General features: G+C 41.5%; 1 protein-coding gene across 1 annotated transcript; it reads left to right on the top strand.

Annotated features, from left to right (window-relative positions):
• The first annotated feature begins 30 nt into the window (after positions 1-30).
• LOC139456217 (ubiquitin carboxyl-terminal hydrolase 30-like) lies at positions 31-17031 on the top strand. The gene is made up of 8 exons (XM_071237797.1): positions 31-315; positions 1902-2075; positions 5405-5505; positions 7174-7272; positions 10799-11002; positions 11600-11752; positions 13071-13267; positions 14866-17031. Exons 1-8 carry the CDS (start codon positions 210-212, stop codon positions 15254-15256), a joined length of 1425 nt encoding a protein of 474 aa, XP_071093898.1. The 5' UTR covers positions 31-209; the 3' UTR covers positions 15257-17031.
• Positions 17032-17761: the final 730 nt, after the last annotated feature.

Here is a 17761-nt window from a genome sequence, read left to right as displayed (position 1 = left end):
TGGGTAGTGAACTCGTTGTGAAAAAGGATATTTCATTTAAATAATACGGATTTTCTGAAGATTTACAAGATATGATGTAATATTTTGCAACCTAGCCAACCCCGATTTGGACTAGTCCAAAATGGTGGAACGATGGTGTAATGGCTGATTGTTGTTTACGTTTCAATTTTGCCGTTTGTTAGGCGTAAATCTTTACTGTTGACTGTGTTATGTTTTCTAAACAAGTTGCAATAATAGGCGGAGCGGCTGCCGCTGTTTTAGCGAGTGTTTACGTTTTCTGGGGCCCAGGAGAGAGAAGGAAACCCAAGAGGAAAGGTGAATTTTCTTGAAAATATATTTTGATCCTAGATCCAGGCTACCAGGTGACAGAAACATGTTTTGTTTGTATTAGATAGATGAAATTAACGTCACATTGTTGATGTGATAGCTTTGTGGTTCATTTTATATGTCAACGGCGAATATTCAATGAAACGTAATTCATCATGACGATGCTGCCCTTGAAATCTATTTGTCTTGTCTACTTCAGTAATCAGTTCTTGGCGTACGTGCAGCTAACATGTTGTTGCGTCAGAATTATATTGTCATATTCAAGATAACTTTGATCCAGAGCATGAACATGGTGCAAAGAAATTGGGTAGCATACCCACCGATTGATGTCATAAAGTGCACATGTGTAACCCAAAAGTAGGGCTGGGTCCAAATTTACTACCCGGGTACCCACTGTAGGTAATCAAAATGTCCGATTGGGAACATTTTTAACATAGCCCTTTCAAAACATATTTAGATACATGTATTAAACAATCTGGTCATACATACACTGAAGTTTAATTAAGTTATGTCTTTATTGAACCGTATGAAAAATCAGAAGGAATGGGTCGATAGTCAGAAAGAAATGTGAACATTAGTAACTTGTAGTGTAACCATAGAGTTCCAGATATTTTTTATCATTAAACAATATATCACGTGACTCACCACAGGTCCGGTTAGTCCTGTGGGTACCCAGGTACTACTCAGTACCCACCCGACCTGGGTACCCGAGTTAACCAACCCAGCTATGGTAACCCAGAAGGTAAAACAAATTGTAATTTGCATGTGGTAACTTCAGAATCAGGACTGAGAATATGGCCCATTTCATTTTATATATATATGAAATATAGTATTATGGTAATATGTTTTCACAACAATGGTTTCCTGAAATATTTGTTATTGTTTTTAAGGAACAAGGGATATTAAGTTGACACAATTATAGTGCAGTACAATACTATAGACATTGATGTCTCTACAATGGTAAAGTTATTAATACTTTTTCATAATTAATCTTTTCAAAGTAATAGCGGGAGATGGGTGGTCAGGCTCGCTGACTTGGTTGATGCATGTCATCATATCCCAAATATGTAGATCGATGCTCATGATATCAATCACTGGATTGTCTGGTCCAGACTCGATTATTTACAGGCTGCCGACATATAGCTGGAATATTACTGAGTGCTGCGTTAACAAACAAACAAATAAACAAACGATATGCCAGAACATATTTAATGGAATATTATCATCATTTAGATTGAAAATGGAAGAGGTGTTGAAATGTGCTGTATGAACATTAGGAGGGACTGATAATTTATTATAGGGGGCCGGGGAGGGATGGTGAGATTCAGCATTAATGTAATCTCCCTTGGGCATGCCAGAAATCTGTGATTGTGGGTTCAAATCTCAGGCCTGCCCTCATATTTACATGACAGTCATAACTGAGGATGATTCTCCGTTTGTCATCTCAATACCTGGGCTTGTGAGCTTCAAATCGGTAGATGTCTTAGAGCTGCATCAATTCAGACTATCCTCCCACATCGACATGGGTTAACAATCAAAGCAGCGTAAAAACCAACCCTCACACTCTGTTTCAGATTACTGTCGTGGTCTCGAGAACCTTGGCAACACCTGCTTCCTCAATGCCGTTCTTCAGTCCTGGGGGGCATGTCCCACAGTGCTTTGCTGGCTGCACAACTTCCTGTCCCGGAACTCAGAAGCTGGCAGCGTCCGAGACTTACTTGCTGCATCAATACTGAAAGTCTTAAATGGTACTTCATTGGTTTTCCAGTACATTTCACATTAGTTGTGTCGACAGTAGCATGGGATGGGGCATTGTCCAACAGCAATACCCCGTGGCGTGCTCCAATCGCATTTGTCGATCCAAGATCAGTAGCCAGGCTTTGAATATTAATGAAGTCATCCATGCTTTCTTGTTTACATACCAGTCGACCATGTTTTATATACCTGGCTTCATGCACATTTATCTGGCTTCAATTTGTAATCTACATTTGTATAGCTTTGTACATACAGGTTTGAATAGCTTTTCCTGTTAATTGTGAAGTTAATCTCTGCAGCCAGTGCGCGTCAAAACACTGGGTTGTGTACTCGCGGGCAGATGACCACGGAGTACGCTGACCACTGTGACGGATTAACGAGACTGATTAATGAGTGATTTCGGTAATTCATTGCAAATTAGGTGTGTCGGAGTCAGAGTGCGAGAATGTCGGATAAACGGGACTAAATAGCACTGAATCAATCGGTTCCCATCATTTGTGTCGGATTAACGAGTGTCGGATTAACGAGACTTGACTGTACTAAGTCCTAAGATATTATACTTCACAGATCCCTATCATTCTCATACCACCTCGATTATCCTGTGTGTTAATTTTCAATATAATAAATACTAGGGCTGCAACGAATACACTATGTGGCGAATATGATTCATATCACTATATAGGGTAACCAATGCAAATATTTATTCACGAATACAATAGCAAGTCAGCAGTTGATGTATAATTTATTATATTCGGTGAAAAAGTATGTACAACATAAATCATTTGACCTGGTTGGATAATTATTAATATATTACACATTTATATGTACTGCATTTATCCAGGTACTAGTATCTGCTCAAATACCACAATGACCGGTGACCCCGATACTGTCAAATTATATATATGAGTGTTGTCTTTAAAGAAATCTCTGCACATAATATATTCTTATGGATATTTTTAGGTACAGGGTATGTAGATGCTCATGACTGCTTATTCGTAAATATTCGATTCTAGTGACCACGAATAACGAATTCAATTTATGAATGGAATCGTAACAGCCCTAATAAATACCCATTCTACACCACTGCTTCGCTTTGGAGTGAGTGAGTGAGTTGGGTTTAACGTCGCTTTAACAGTATTCCAGTTATATCACGGCGTGTCAGCTTAATATGGGTGGAAAGCCCGAAGTGATGCAGGTCTCAGATGTTTATCACTTTGGTGAAACCCAAGAGCACAGGTATGGTGCTGACAAACCTAGAAACATAATCGGGGCGAACCAGGATTCGAACCCACAATCATAGGTTTCTGGCGTGCCCAAGGGACACAACTCTGCACAGCGATCGCTTTGGAAGTGATGGCATCAGTTCCATTTGTTAGCATTGAATTTCACTTGCTCTTGAACAGCCGATCAGAAGGAATCTTCTGAACTCGAGTTTAGCATAGACATGATAGAGCTGCCCTGTGAAGATCTGGGTTGGAATAGGTCTTCAGCTAAACCATGAAAGTCGTAAGAAGCAGGTGGTCAGGCTTACTGTCTTGGTTAATTGCATGTCATCTTATCCTAATTGTGAAGATCAAACTGGATTATCTGGTCCTGACTTGATGTTTTACTGACTGCCAACATACAGCTGGAATGTTGCTGAGTGTGGGTTAAACAAAACAAACAAATGGCATAGATCTACATTCAAAATCAAGGACACATCCAAGCGTTCTCTCAATATCATCAGTGAATAGTGTCAGTGTCATAATTGAACTTTTAGTGGGAACTTTTCCTTTCCTGACTATTCATAGTACTAAGACAGGGGAGGGCTGTCCTTAGCATGCTACCAGAAGTTTGCTGGTAGTATTTAGTAGGGCTGTGTATTGACCTGGATTTTGTATTGCAATATTGCCATACTTTAACCTGTATTGCAATATATTGCCATACACTAACCTGTATTGCAATATATTGCCATACTCTAACCTGTATTGCAATATATTGCCATACACTAACCTGTATTGCAATATATTGCCATACACTAACCTGTATTGCAATATATTGCCATACTCTAACCTGTATTGCAATATATTGCCATACACTAACCTGTATTGCAATATATTGCCATACTCTAACCTGTATTGCAATATATTGCCATACTCTAACCTGTATTGCAATATATTGCCATACTCTAACCTGTATTGCAATATATTGCCATACTCTAACCTGTATTGCAATACGTATTGCCATATATTGCCGATTTACATTTTCATGAATTAATCAGAGTTATACCCTGTATTAATATCAGATACCATCAGTCAGTGTCCTTTATTTGGGACGATGTCGAAATCATCTGCCATTTTTGTATCCCAGCAACGATCAAGGGAGACAATACGGTCACATGGTAGCAAGCTCCTTATCAGTGCGTGACACATTTGTTATACTCTCAGTATAGAGAGTTCTGAGAATGAGCTATCGCTGTGAGGAGCTTGATAGTTGCGATATGTACACGCTAATTGATAAAAAGATTGTCAGAGACAATTTGTATCAGAAAGATACTATTTTCCATCTCCATATCGATTAGGAACACATAAATATACTTATTAATAATTGCCCCAATATATTGCTACATTTACAAACATATCGCAATACACATTGCTGAAGATTTGCGCCACAACACACCGGTCTGGTAATACCGCACACCCTAAGTATTTAGGAATTGTTTAAGCTAGCACGCAAAGGCTAAGTACTGGTGATTTTACCGCTTGTTGCCATCATAACTGTATATCTGCTTTGTTGGTTCTGTCATTCGAACAAACTTCAAAGCAAACGAGGGGGTGAATGGATCCATAATGGAAAGGAGCTATGATACACTGGATAAACGAGGATGTTCTCATTCTTGTTAACTTGGTTGATATTGATACATCACAAAATCGACCTGTGAAGATCCTGGTGGAATAGGTCATCAGCTACCCATTCTTGCCGTAAAAGGCGACAATGCTTGTCGTAAGAGGTGACTTAACGGGATCGGGTGGTCAGGCTCGCTAACTTGGTTGATGCATGTCATCGATCCCAACTGCGTTGATTGATGGTCATGATGTCAATCACTGGATTGTCTGGTCCAGACTCGATTATTTACAGACTGCCGTCATATATTGCTGAGTGCGGCTTTAAACAACAAACCAAACCCAAAAACATCACAAAGCCACAACATCATGAACTCATTTGAACGTCTTGAATGTCGTGAATGAAACATGAAGCAGTCAGTATTTGATGCATACCAGCGTACTTTAACATTTGTCTGTTTATGAGTCCGAATATTGTAACAGTGTTTCTTCTTTCTCAGTTGTCAATGACAACACACTAGATGGCAGTGATCCCTGCAGCCCAGGGGAAGTAATTACGGCTCTGCGACTCAGAAGATGGGTTATATCTCCAGAGGAACAGGTGAATGAATTTCAAGTGTGATTCATTTTGTAGACTATGTATCTCGAGATGGATTGATATTTTACTCAAATTCATGATAATTTTGCTTTGTATTTGCAACCCCAGTGAAGATCTGGGTTAGAGTAGGTCTTCAACAATGCATTCTTGTTGTAAGAGGCGACTAATGGGATTAGGTGGTCAGGCACGATGTCTTCATTGATGCATATTATCGTATCCCAATTGTTTAGATCAATGCACATGATGTCGCAGAGCTCCAGATAAGCTTTTGGTGTTGTGGGTATTTTACCCATGCATTTTAAAATCATTGGGTATCAGTAATTCTATCTGGGTATTCAAATTTCTGTTACTCACTAGTTTTTACACATGTGGGTATTTAAGTTAAATATTTAAAAACATTATTCATCCACTCCCTGCAAACTGGTGTCGTGTGGGTTCGAGAGCTTTATAGGACTCAAAAATACCATGATACTTCCACAAGAAAGTGTGATGGCAAATGATCATAATGTAACTGTCATCCGGGAGTTTGGCAAGGTTGACGGAATGCCCAAACAAACAAACTTAGATTTAGAGATCTCTGAAACTCCAGCGTAAGACCAACACTCTACATACTTAGATCAATTGGTCCCAGGAAAGAAGTACCATGAATACATGTACACAAATTGAAAAGGTTACATTGAGTAATTACGTACAGTGTTGTCATACTTTTGCTTTGTTTATTAGTGCATTTGTAAGCAAGCAACTCAAAATTAATTGGGCAATCATGATTTATTTTCTGTATTTTACAAGGGGGCACAGGTGGCCCAGTCGTCTAAGGTGACGCTATTCGCTGTGAAACCTATGATTGTGGGTTCGAATCCACGATATAACTGGAATACTGTTAAAAGTGGCGTTAAACACAACTCACTCACTTCCATGATGACACCTGTAAGAAGTAATTTTAGGAAGATAAGATAGAGCTCCAGTGGTTATGCCTCAGTGTTTGTCGAACAACTGGCATATTGGGCAGATAGGTGATTGTGTTGTATCAAGAACTGGGGCCATGGGTCATCACTCATGCTATCAGTCACTGGTTTGTCAAGTACAGAGTACAGGCCACGACGCTATTGCTGCAGTCTTAAACAACATTCCTTCACTTACCCACATTGTCACCGATATGCTTAATATGTTTCGATTGGTTGTCTGTGATATCAGGAACGACCCGTGAAGATCCGGGGTACAATAGGTCTTCATTGCCATAATTTTCACTTCCTTTCTGCTTAATATGGAAGTTATGAATGTGTTAGCCTACATTTTTTAATTAAAAACTTAATTTGTTTATGAATGCATTATTTAATATGTAATAAACATAATATTCATATTTATAAACAGTAGGGTTACCATCCTTACAAACCCGTGAAGATCCGGGCTAGAATAGGTCTCCAGCAACCCGAAAAAGGCGACTATGCCTGTTGTAAGAGGCGACTCAGACTCGCTGATTTGGTTGATGCGTGGATTGATGCTCAAGATGTCAATTTCTGGATTGTCTGGCTCAGACACGATTATTTACAGACCGCTGTCATATAGCTGAAATGAGTGCAGCCTTCAAACAAACGAACAAACAAACAAAAGAACAAAGATTACAGTAACATGATATGATAATACATTTTACATGTCTGTCTTCTTCACCAGGATGCCCACGAGCTGTTCCAGGTGTTGACGGAGACGCTGGATGAAGAGACGTCCCAGTACCCCCGAGTTGTGTCTCTCTTTGATGTACAGGCCATTCAGGTCAGGGTTGTGTCTCTCTTTTATGTACAGGCCATTCAGGTCAGTGTAGTGTCTCTCTCTGATGTACAGGCCATTCAGGTCAGGGTTGTGTCTCTCTTTGATGTACAGGCCATTCAGGTCAGGGTTGTGTCTCTCTTTGATGTACAGGCCACTCAGGTCAGGGTTGTGTCTGTCTTTGATGTACAGGCCATTCAGGTCAGCGTAGTGTCTCTCTTTGATGTACAGGCCATTCAGGTCAGGGTTGTGTCTCTCTGATGTACAGGCCTTTCAGGTCAGGGTTGTGTCTCTCTTTTATGTACAGGCCATTCAGGTCAGGGTTGTGTCTCTCTCTGATGTACAGGCCTTTCAGGTCAGGGTTGTGTCTCTCTTTGATGTACAGGCCACTCAGGTCAGGGTTGTGTCTCTCTTTGATGTACAGGCCATTCAGGTCAGGGTTGTGTCTCTCTTTGATGTACAGGCCTTTCAGGTCAGGGTTGTGTCTCTCTCTGATGTACAGGCCATTCAGGTCAGGGTTGTGTCTGTCTTTGATGTACTGGCCATTTAGGTCAGGGTTGTGTCTCTCTCTGATGTACAGGCCATTCAGGTCAGGGTTGTGTCTCTCTGTGATGTAAAGGCCACTCAGGTCAGGGTTGTGTCTCTCTTTGATGAACAGGCCATTCAGGTCAGGGTTGTGTCTCTCTTTGATGTACAGGCCACTCAGGTCAGGGTTGTGTCTGTCTTTGATGTACAGGCCATTCAGGTCAGCGTAGTGTCACTCTTTGATGTACAGGCCTTTCAGGTCAGGTCTGTGTCTCTCTTTGATGTACAGGCCATTCAGGTCAGGGTTGTGTCTCTCTTTTATGTACAGGCCATTCAGGTCAGTGTAGTGTCTCTCTCTGATGTACAGGCCATTCAGGTCAGGGTTGTGTCTCTCTTTGATGTACAGGCCATTCAGGTCAGGGTTGTGTCTCTCTTTGATGTACAGGCCACTCAGGTCAGGGTTGTGTCTGTCTTTGATGTACAGGCCATTCAGGTCAGCGTAGTGTCACTCTTTGATGTACAGGCCTTTCAGGTCAGGTCTGTGTCTCTCTTTGATGTACAGGCCATTCAGGTCAGGGTTGTGTCTCTCTGATGTACAGGCCTTTCAGGTCAGGGTTGTGTCTCTCTTTTATGTACAGGCCATTCAGGTCAGGGTTGTGTCTCTCTCTGATGTACAGGCCTTTCAGGTCAGGGTTGTGTCTCTCTTTGATGTACAGGCCACTCAGGTCAGGGTTGTGTCTCTCTTTGATGTACAGGCCATTCAGGTCAGGGTTGTGTCTCTCTTTGATGTACAGGCCTTTCAGGTCAGGGTTGTGTCTCTCTCTGATGTACAGGCCATTCAGGTCAGGGTTGTGTCTGTCTTTGATGTACAGGCCATTTAGGTCAGGGTTGTGTCTCTCTCTGATGTACAGGCCATTCAGGTCAGGGTTGTGTCTCTCTGTGATGTAAAGGCCACTCAGGTCAGGGTTGTGTCTCTCTTTGATGAACAGGCCATTCAGGTCAGGGTTGTGTCTCTCTTTGATGTACTGGCCTTTCAGGTCAGGGTTGTGTCTGTCTTTGATGTACAGGCCTTTCAGGTCAGGGTTGTGTCTTTCTCTGATGTAAAGGCCACTCAGGTCAGGGTTGTGTCTCTCTTTGATGTACAGGCCTTTCAGGTCAGGGTTGTGTCTCTCTCTGATGTACAGGCCATTCAGGTCAGGGTTGTGTCTCTCTTTGATGTACAGGCCTTTCAGGTCAGGGTTGTGTCTCTCTCTGATGTACAGGCCTTTCAGGTCAGGGTTGTGTCTCTCTTTGATGTACAGGCCATTCAGGTCAGGGTTGTGTCTCTCTCTGATGTACAGGCCTTTCAGGTCAGGGTTGTGTCTCTCTTTGATGTACATGCCTTTCAGATCAGGGTTGTGTCTCTCTTTGATGTACAGGCCATTCAGGTCAGGGTTGTGTCTCTCTCTGATGTACAGGCCTTTCAGGTCAGGGTTGTGTCTCTCTTTGATGTACAGGCCTTTCAGGTCAGGGTCGTGTCTCTCTCTGATGTACAGGCCATTCAGGTCAGGGTTGTGTCTCTCTTTGATGTACAGGCCTTTCAGGTCAGGGTTGTGTCTCTCTCTGATGTACAGGCCTTTCAGGTCAGGGTTGTGTCTCTCTTTGATGTACAGGCCATTCAGGTCAGGGTTGTGTCTCTCTTTGATGTACAGGCCATTCAGGTCAGGGTTGTGTCTCTCTCTGATGTAAAGGCCACTCAGGTCAGGGTTGTGTCTCTCTTTGATGAACAGGCCATTCAGGTCAGGGTTGTGTCTCTCTTTGATGTACTGGCCTTTTTAGGTCAGGGTTGTGTCTCTCTTTGATGAACAGGCCATTCAGGTCAGGGTTGTGTCTCTCTCTGATGTACAGGCCATTCAGGTCAGGGTTGTGTCTCTCTCTGATGTAAAGGCCACTCAGGTCAGGGTTGTGTCTCTCTCTGATGTACAGGCCATTCAGGTCAGGGTTGTGTCTCTCTTTGATGTACAGGCCTTTCAGGTCAGGGTTGTGTCTCTCTCTGATGTACAGGCCTTTCAGGTCAGGGTTGTGTCTCTCTTTGATGTACAGGCCATTCAGGTCAGGGTTGTGTCTCTCTCTGATGTACAGGCCTTTCAGGTCAGGGTTGTGTCTCTCTTTGATGTACATGCCTTTCAGATCAGGGTTGTGTCTCTCTTTGATGTACAGGCCATTCAGGTCAGGGTTGTGTCTCTCTCTGATGTACAGGCCTTTCAGGTCAGGGTTATGTCTCTCTCTGATGTACATGCCATTCAGGTCAGGGTTGTGTCTCTCTTTGATGTACTGGCCTTTCAGGTCAGGGTTGTGTCTCTCTTTGATGTACTGGCCTTTCAGGTCAGGGTTGTGTCACTCTCTGATGTACAGGCCATTCAGGTCAGAGGAACAGAGTTCTGCGTCCATCTGTCCACTCCTCAATGTGGACTCATTTCCAGAAGAGAAATGAAATTTTACAGCGATCCCACTTGTCACGATCTCAAAAAAATAAATTCATTTCTACAGAGTCATGGCTTTTTGCACCATGCTTGTCAACTTGGTGTTTATTGCGTGATATGGGGACAAGTTATTTCAGAAACTACTTAAGTTACTTAAATGAAAGCATGCTTTTCTCAAAGATACCTGTCAAGACTGAGTTAGCAATATATTTTCCAGAGTTACTCCCCTTGCATCATGTTGAGGATTTTGTGCATACTGTTAGTTTACTTAATGTATTGTGGCTGCAATAGGGACAAGTTAACTAAAAACTACCCAAGTTACCATGGTTACAGGAATGAAACTTTGCATGCTTACCTGAGAGAAGTTTTCCTGATATAAAGCCGCAGTAAAGCTTTGAAGGACTCCTCATTTTTTAATAGTTAACATTAACTTCCATGTTATTCACTACTGTGTGAACCAACTAAATTCTAATGTTTCCCATCACGAGGGATAGTGATCACACTGTTTTCTTGTCTAAAATGTGTTCTCAAAATATCTTTTTCAGAACCCTTGCAATAAATACCAACCCCAGGGACTTGCCATGACCCGCAGCCGGGGCCTCCTACCTGTCCTCCCTCACCAGAAAATGGAACATCCCTTCCGCGGGCTCCTGGCCAGTCAGCTGCAGTGCAGAGATTGTGGCCATCGATGCCCTGTCAAGTATGACCTCTTCAATAGTCTGTCTCTCAGCATACCAGCCAACTTCTGGGTGAGTTGAGATGCAGAAGCGGACTACTTTTATTACTACTGAATGTCGGGGAATCCTAAATTACAGTCGAGGGAATTCCCTCTCTGCTCACTTGTATCGTCATGCACAGGACATTTATCGACTTTCATGTATATTCACTGTCCAAACAACTCTTTGGGACCAAAGGCCGAGAAGGAATAAAACAGCAAACGTGCAGGCTCCCTCAACTGTTTTTTCCTGCTCACCTCGGTTCCACAACTTTCATGTCTTCGGGTTCATTTCTAACAATCATTTATCCAACTGTGCCTTCCGTTCTCAGAGTATTAATGTTCGAATCTGGCGGCAACTGACTATGTCTTTGAAACAATCGCCCCAATTATGTTTCTAGGTTTATCAGCACCATACCTGTGCTCGTGGGTTTCACTGAAGTGGTAAACGTCTGAGACCTGCATCACTTCAGGCTTTCCTCCCACATTAAGTTGACATGGCATGATATAACTGGGATACTGCGTTAAACCCAACTCACTCACTCACTCACTCACTCACTCACTCACTCTACTGCAGGTACGATGCAGGTTGTCATGTAGCCTGGTGTGACTTTGTCTGTTTGTCTTACAGGGCCCACTTAGTCTGGACATGCTACTTCATCATTACATCTGTCCCGAGATGGTCAAGGACGTCCAGTGTCCAGGATGTGCCAAACTAGCCGGCACCAAAGATCCTTCCATGTCCCCGAAATCATGTTTTAAGAAGAAATTGACCATAGGAAAGGTAAATATGTTGTAGAATTTAACATAGCTGGCATGAGTTTGTTGACATGGGGGCGGTCGGGTAGCCTAATGGCTAAAGCGTTTGCTCGTCACGCCGAAGACCCAGGTTTGATTCCCTACATGGGCACAACATGTGAAGCCCATTTCTGGTGCCCCCCACTGTGACATTGCTGGAATATTGCTAAAAACGGCGTAAAACCACACTCGCTCACTTTTGTTGCTGGGAGGAGAGGGGTAAGAAGAAATGAAAATTTTACTTGCATCTATTCATTTTTCAACTTTCAGTGGACTTCGAGACATTAATTTTCTCGGAGGTTGATATTTGGCACCAGGGTTGCATAAACAGCTGTTCAATTCCTGAATTGGAATTACAGTAAATACAACTGAAATTGTAAATCATCTTGTCTGGTGATTTTTTGGTGGAAAGTTCACTTTTTCATTGACCAAGTTTGTTATCTCCTATTTGCTCTTTTTAAGCAATACAATGAAGTTGTTGATGACATACTAGATCTAAACAAGATAGCAATTTTTCCTGAATCTTGTACACAAGAAATGCGGGTGCACATTATCATCATTATATTCCAGTGTGCTCTAAAGACTAGAACATACAAGTTTTTGAAACTCTGTTTTAGACATCTGTTTTAATAATGTACTTAGTTTAAATTTGTTATTCATATCATTGTCATAATGGTATTCCTATGTATATAGAAAACTAAGAATTTTCCAGAATTCAAAATTTGGGATAAAATAGGTTTGTTTGTTTGTTGTTTGTTTGTTGGTTAACGCTGCACTCAGCAATATTCCAGCTATATGACGGCGGTCTGTAAAATAATTGAGTCTGGACCAGACAATCCAGTGATTAATATCATGAGCATTGATCCATGCAATTGACAGTAGACAAATTGAAATTTAGGTCACAATTTTGAGACTGCCTCCGTGGTCTAGTGGTAGAGCGTCCGCCCAGAGAGCGGAAGGTCTGGGGTTCGATCCCCGGCCGCGTTATACCAAAAGACGTTAAAAGATGGTACTTGTTGTTACCCTGTCTGGCGCACGGCATTAAGGGGCTAAAACAAGGACTGGTCGGCTCGGAGTCAGTATACTGTGTCTGAGTGGTATTCATGTTAATCTGCGGCATGGTATCTCAGTGAGCTAGTACTATAAATCGGCATCAGTCCGGACTAGTACAAGCAGCCACACAAACACACACGTACATGCATGTCGTTATATAAGTGCAATAATCGCGACGTTAAACCCCATTTCACCTCACCTCACCTCATAATTTTGAAGCCTGGCCTTCCTATTCCTGCGTGATGTTTCAGGTGCCCCAGTGTCTGTGTATCCACATCCAGCGCACACAGTGGCTCAACAACAGCCTGCCGGTCAAGCGCTACGACTTCATCTCCTTCCCGGAAGTTCTTCACATGGACAGCTATGTCTACATGAAGGGCAATAGGAAGGACAGTGACAATAAGAATGGACTTTTCGGTGGAAAGGACGCAACCCTTGACCTCCTAAGGTATTTTGATATTCAGATATGCTGTGGAGACCTCTGTGGTCAAAGGATACCCCAAGGCAAAGGAGTTAACTGACCATTAAAGTCCAGTTTCCACCCTTGCCGAATTAGGCTGGAATTTCTGGACGCGATCGTAGCGACAACAGTGGCGATTATGAGTTATGTCCCTCTTATGCCCCTACTACTGACCAATGAGATTCCATCTCTCAAATCAGTTGCATTTTCTTCAAACAAAATGGCAGCCCAGTCAAGACGATCTGATTGATGATCAAGATTTATATTGTAATAAAAACGTGCCTTACCTCACAAAGTGCATCAAGTCATGTGAGCACCTTGATTAAACGCATGAAAAGATTTGTAAAATATCTGTCGATGCCCAGTTGACAGTACACATCCTTTGCAGTCGACCGAAATCTGCACGTTGAAATCCATGTTGTTTACGGACCGGATGTCGATTTTGTATCGCGATTTTTGATTGGACTATGCATAGACTCGTTAGTCCAGCAAAAATATAACTCCATAATCCCAGCCTCGTTCTGCAAGGGTGGAAACTGGACTTTTGATGTATCCTGGCTCTGTTGGCTAGTGATATAAAATCGGAATTACTCTGGACTAGTACAGGCAAACACTATACACACAAGTGCTATGATCTTGAAAGTTATAAAACCCCATTTCACCTCAGTTAGCCAGTACAATGAAACTGGCATAAGTCTGGACTAGTAAAAAAAGACAAAATCAATTAGTGGAGTAAAATTGAACACAGTTTAAATCGGCTTGTGCTTTCAACTCGTACCCCCTACGAGACTCATCAGGCCATAGCTGATTGATCCCCCGGCTGATGAGACTCATACGTGGTATGAGTTGAAAGCACTAGTGACTGAAAACTGTGTTCAATTTTACTCCACTTAATTAATTTTTGATATATTGTGTCTGAGAGTTGAACTTTACTGTGCTTTATTTAAGAAATAAATGACGAGTGGGCATTGTTTATCGTACAATAAAACACCGCAGGGAGAATAAACCATGAGCAATGCAGCCCTGAGTGGTTTATTCTTCTGCAGTGTTTTATTGTACGATAAACAACGATCACAAGCCGTTTATTTCTTACATGAGATATCTACATTTTGTACAGACTCTTTGTGGATGACAGTAAATTGTACACGCTTTAGAAATATTTACTTGTATTTAAATAATCGTGACTCCCCAAATACAATCTGACCTCGGGAATGTCAGACAACTCCATATTGTGTACAGGGGGGTTAAGTTTGGAATTCTCACAATATTCACATCGATTATATGCACGTTTTCTCCCTATACCGATTGTCATATCGCTCCCACATTTGGGTGCGATTATGCGCCCTTTGCGTTAATATGCGATGTCCAGCTACATCTATGGGGAACAACTCACAAGACAGTTCCCGCTCAAAAATAACGTCGTCCAATTTACAACATTAAATTGAGAGCGCATGTTCCAGGCTTCGTTTATTTATCACGTAGCTATCTTATATATATTATATTCTAAGGTTTAATCAAATAAGTCATGTGGAACAAATGTTGACGTACTTAATGCTTAATAATATCAATGTTCTTGTTCCTTACAGGTTTGGTAGCAATAATGGACGTTTCGTTTCGCAATCAGCTCCCGTCAATTTATTACGTGCTCTCAACTACGACAGTCACACGACAAAGAACGGGCTGTTCCTGCAACCACCGTGTCCATTAAGTCTACCTAACACCCATGGAGACGTCAACCACAACGGACCAGACCTACCCAAACAGACCGAGTTCACCTACAGACTCTCCAGTGTTGTCGCACATCTCGGGGACGAGGTGTCAGGACATTTTGTCACGTATAGACGCAGTCCGTTGTCAGGACAGGCGGGTAAAAGCAGTGATAAATGGTTATATACATCCGACGCAAATGTCCAGAGGGCATCGAGGGAACAGGTGTTGGGTTCGGAGGCTTATATGCTGTTTTACGAGCGGATTTGACGGAAGGGAGTTTGATATTATTTTCTGTTTGAGAGTGGGATGTGAGATTGTGTAGATGAAAATAGTTTGTGTGGTGAGTTGAGAAATGGAGATGCATGGCTGCTGATGTGGAATAGTCTCAGATCGGGGATGTGAGGATGATACGCTGGAGCATGGTTTTGTTCACTACACCTCTTTGTAGCAGTCCAAAAAATAAGGCTGCCTTTAAGGTTTGTCTTTATTTCAACATCACAGCTGGTGATTTTTCTGAGGCTGCTTTGCGAGAATTTTTGACCCATGTTATTTCAGATGTCCTTGGGGAATCGGATGGCTTATTCATACATTTCTTGTTGATTGACAGAAAATTTATAATATATTGTTAGGACATGCCTGGTATTATATTACAGTGCTCTGATGATACAGAAACGTGTTGATTTATGCTGGACAAGCAGTTTTCATGAATATATATATATATGCCTGCTCAGAGATCCATATTCGTCCCCAATCTGAAGCAAAAGTCACTAAAAATTCCCAAATTGGAATGAATATTTTCACAGTTCATGTTATTATTATTTTGACTAATTTTATGGCGTTTTGGAGATGAAATGTTTTTTCGCTCTTAAATGGGCTGATAAAAAGGAAGATGTCTTAATGATTAGCAACTCATAAGAGGCAACTTTACTCATAAGAGGCGAATAACAGTATCGATTTTTAAACAAAGTCTGTTCCTGAAATAGCATGAAAAATGTGCCCTCAGTTTTACAAACAATAACGCATGAAGATCCAGGTTAGAATTGGTCTTCAGCAAGGCATGCTTGTCATAAAAGGCGACTATCATGATCACGTGGTCAGGCTAGCTGACATGGTTGATGCCTGTCATTGGAGGACAGATCGATGCTCATGATGTCAATGACTGGATTGTCTGGTCCAGACTCCATTAAATACAGACCACCATCATATAGCTGAAATATTACTGAGTCCGGTATGAAACAACAAATTTTAGTATCAGAATCTTATGAGCCATATAGCAGATGAATCCATATGAATCATGATGTCAATGACTCTGGATTGTCTGGTCCAGACTCCATTAAATACAGACCACCATCATATAGCTGAAATATTACAGAGTGGTATTAACCAACAAATTTTAGTATCAGAATCTTATTCAGCCATATAGCAGATGATTCCCTATGACATCCATCTAGAATCCTTTGGAAGGATGACAAGAGATTTCTGACTTGATTAAAGGACCAGTTTTGTTAATGTCCTTGAGTTCATGACACAGTCCATCACCTGACTTGTGTCTGTGTTGGTCCCTTGAAGTAATCTGGTGATCACACTCGCCCCAGGAAGCTGCTGCAGTTAAAATCATACACCCATTTGATGGTGTTTGAAAGCTACCAGGCACAGTGATGTGATGTGTAGTAAGATTAAAATGTTCATTGCTAATCAGAAGACCATGTTTGAATCAAAGAAAGGCGACAATTTCTGAAGCATTTAGATTCGATGATGACAACCCTTTTGTTGTCATTTTCACAGTTTGAAAGTGTGAGTTTGGATTGCATGGCGGTGAGCGTTGCATACAGAATGTTCTGGTCATGGGTTTAGACCCATGCTGGCAGGGACGCCACAGAACCCTTGTCCTGATATTAAAGCAATGGTATCTCCCCCAGTATGATATTGCACCGTTTTATGAATCATTGTTTGCTTAGGCTAAAAAAATATAGTCTTGGTTCACAGGCACCAACCGCATTATCATAAAGTCTGCCGCAAGTTTTGTTTTATTTCCATATTAATTTTTTTTATAAAAATCCTGATACTTAAAGACAATGCCAAAAAAATTGAAAATGGAAATGAAAACGAACCATGCAATGAACTTTATGATGATGTGGGCAGTGCCTGAGAACCAAGACTATTATTTTTTTTAGCCTTACAGTTGTGCAATTATTGGACATATTGGTCATCAGATCTGATTAAACGGTTCTTTGTTTCAATAAATGAAATCTGCAAGACCAATTCAGCATTTATATGGAAACAATTTAGTTATTGAGTAAAACTGTTTTCAGAAATGTAATATCAGTACCTGTTATTGTTAAATACATATTTGGATGTTATTATACTCACGTATGTTCTACAAGACCAAAGACCCGGGTTCGATTCCCGACATGGGTACAATGTGTGGAGCCCATTTCTGGTGTCCCCCGCCGTGCTAGTGCTTGATTATTGCTAAAAGCGGCGTAAAACCATACTCACTCTAGAAGACATGAGGCCAAGATTTTTATCCTAATGAACTCCCAAAATGACTTGGAAATGAAATATGATCATGTTTTTAATTATATTTGCAAGACTACCATCTTGCAGTGTCCAGAAGTTATAATAAGTGATTGTTATTGTTGCATAAATAAGTTGAGGCATGGATCTTGAAATCGGACAGTAGACATGTGAATGAAAATCTCATGATCCATATGGCCTAAGGAATTTTCAGGTAGATAAGGTTATCACTGTAGGATATAAGTATTGTTATGT

This window comes from Haliotis cracherodii, unplaced genomic scaffold (genome assembly GCF_022045235.1).
Source record: "Haliotis cracherodii isolate W230 unplaced genomic scaffold, xgHalCrac1.p SCAF_11, whole genome shotgun sequence".
In the NCBI taxonomy this organism is placed as follows: domain Eukaryota; kingdom Metazoa; phylum Mollusca; class Gastropoda; order Lepetellida; family Haliotidae; genus Haliotis; species Haliotis cracherodii.
Note: the sequence above shows the minus strand (reverse complement) of the source record. Positions and strands in the feature narration are given on the sequence as shown.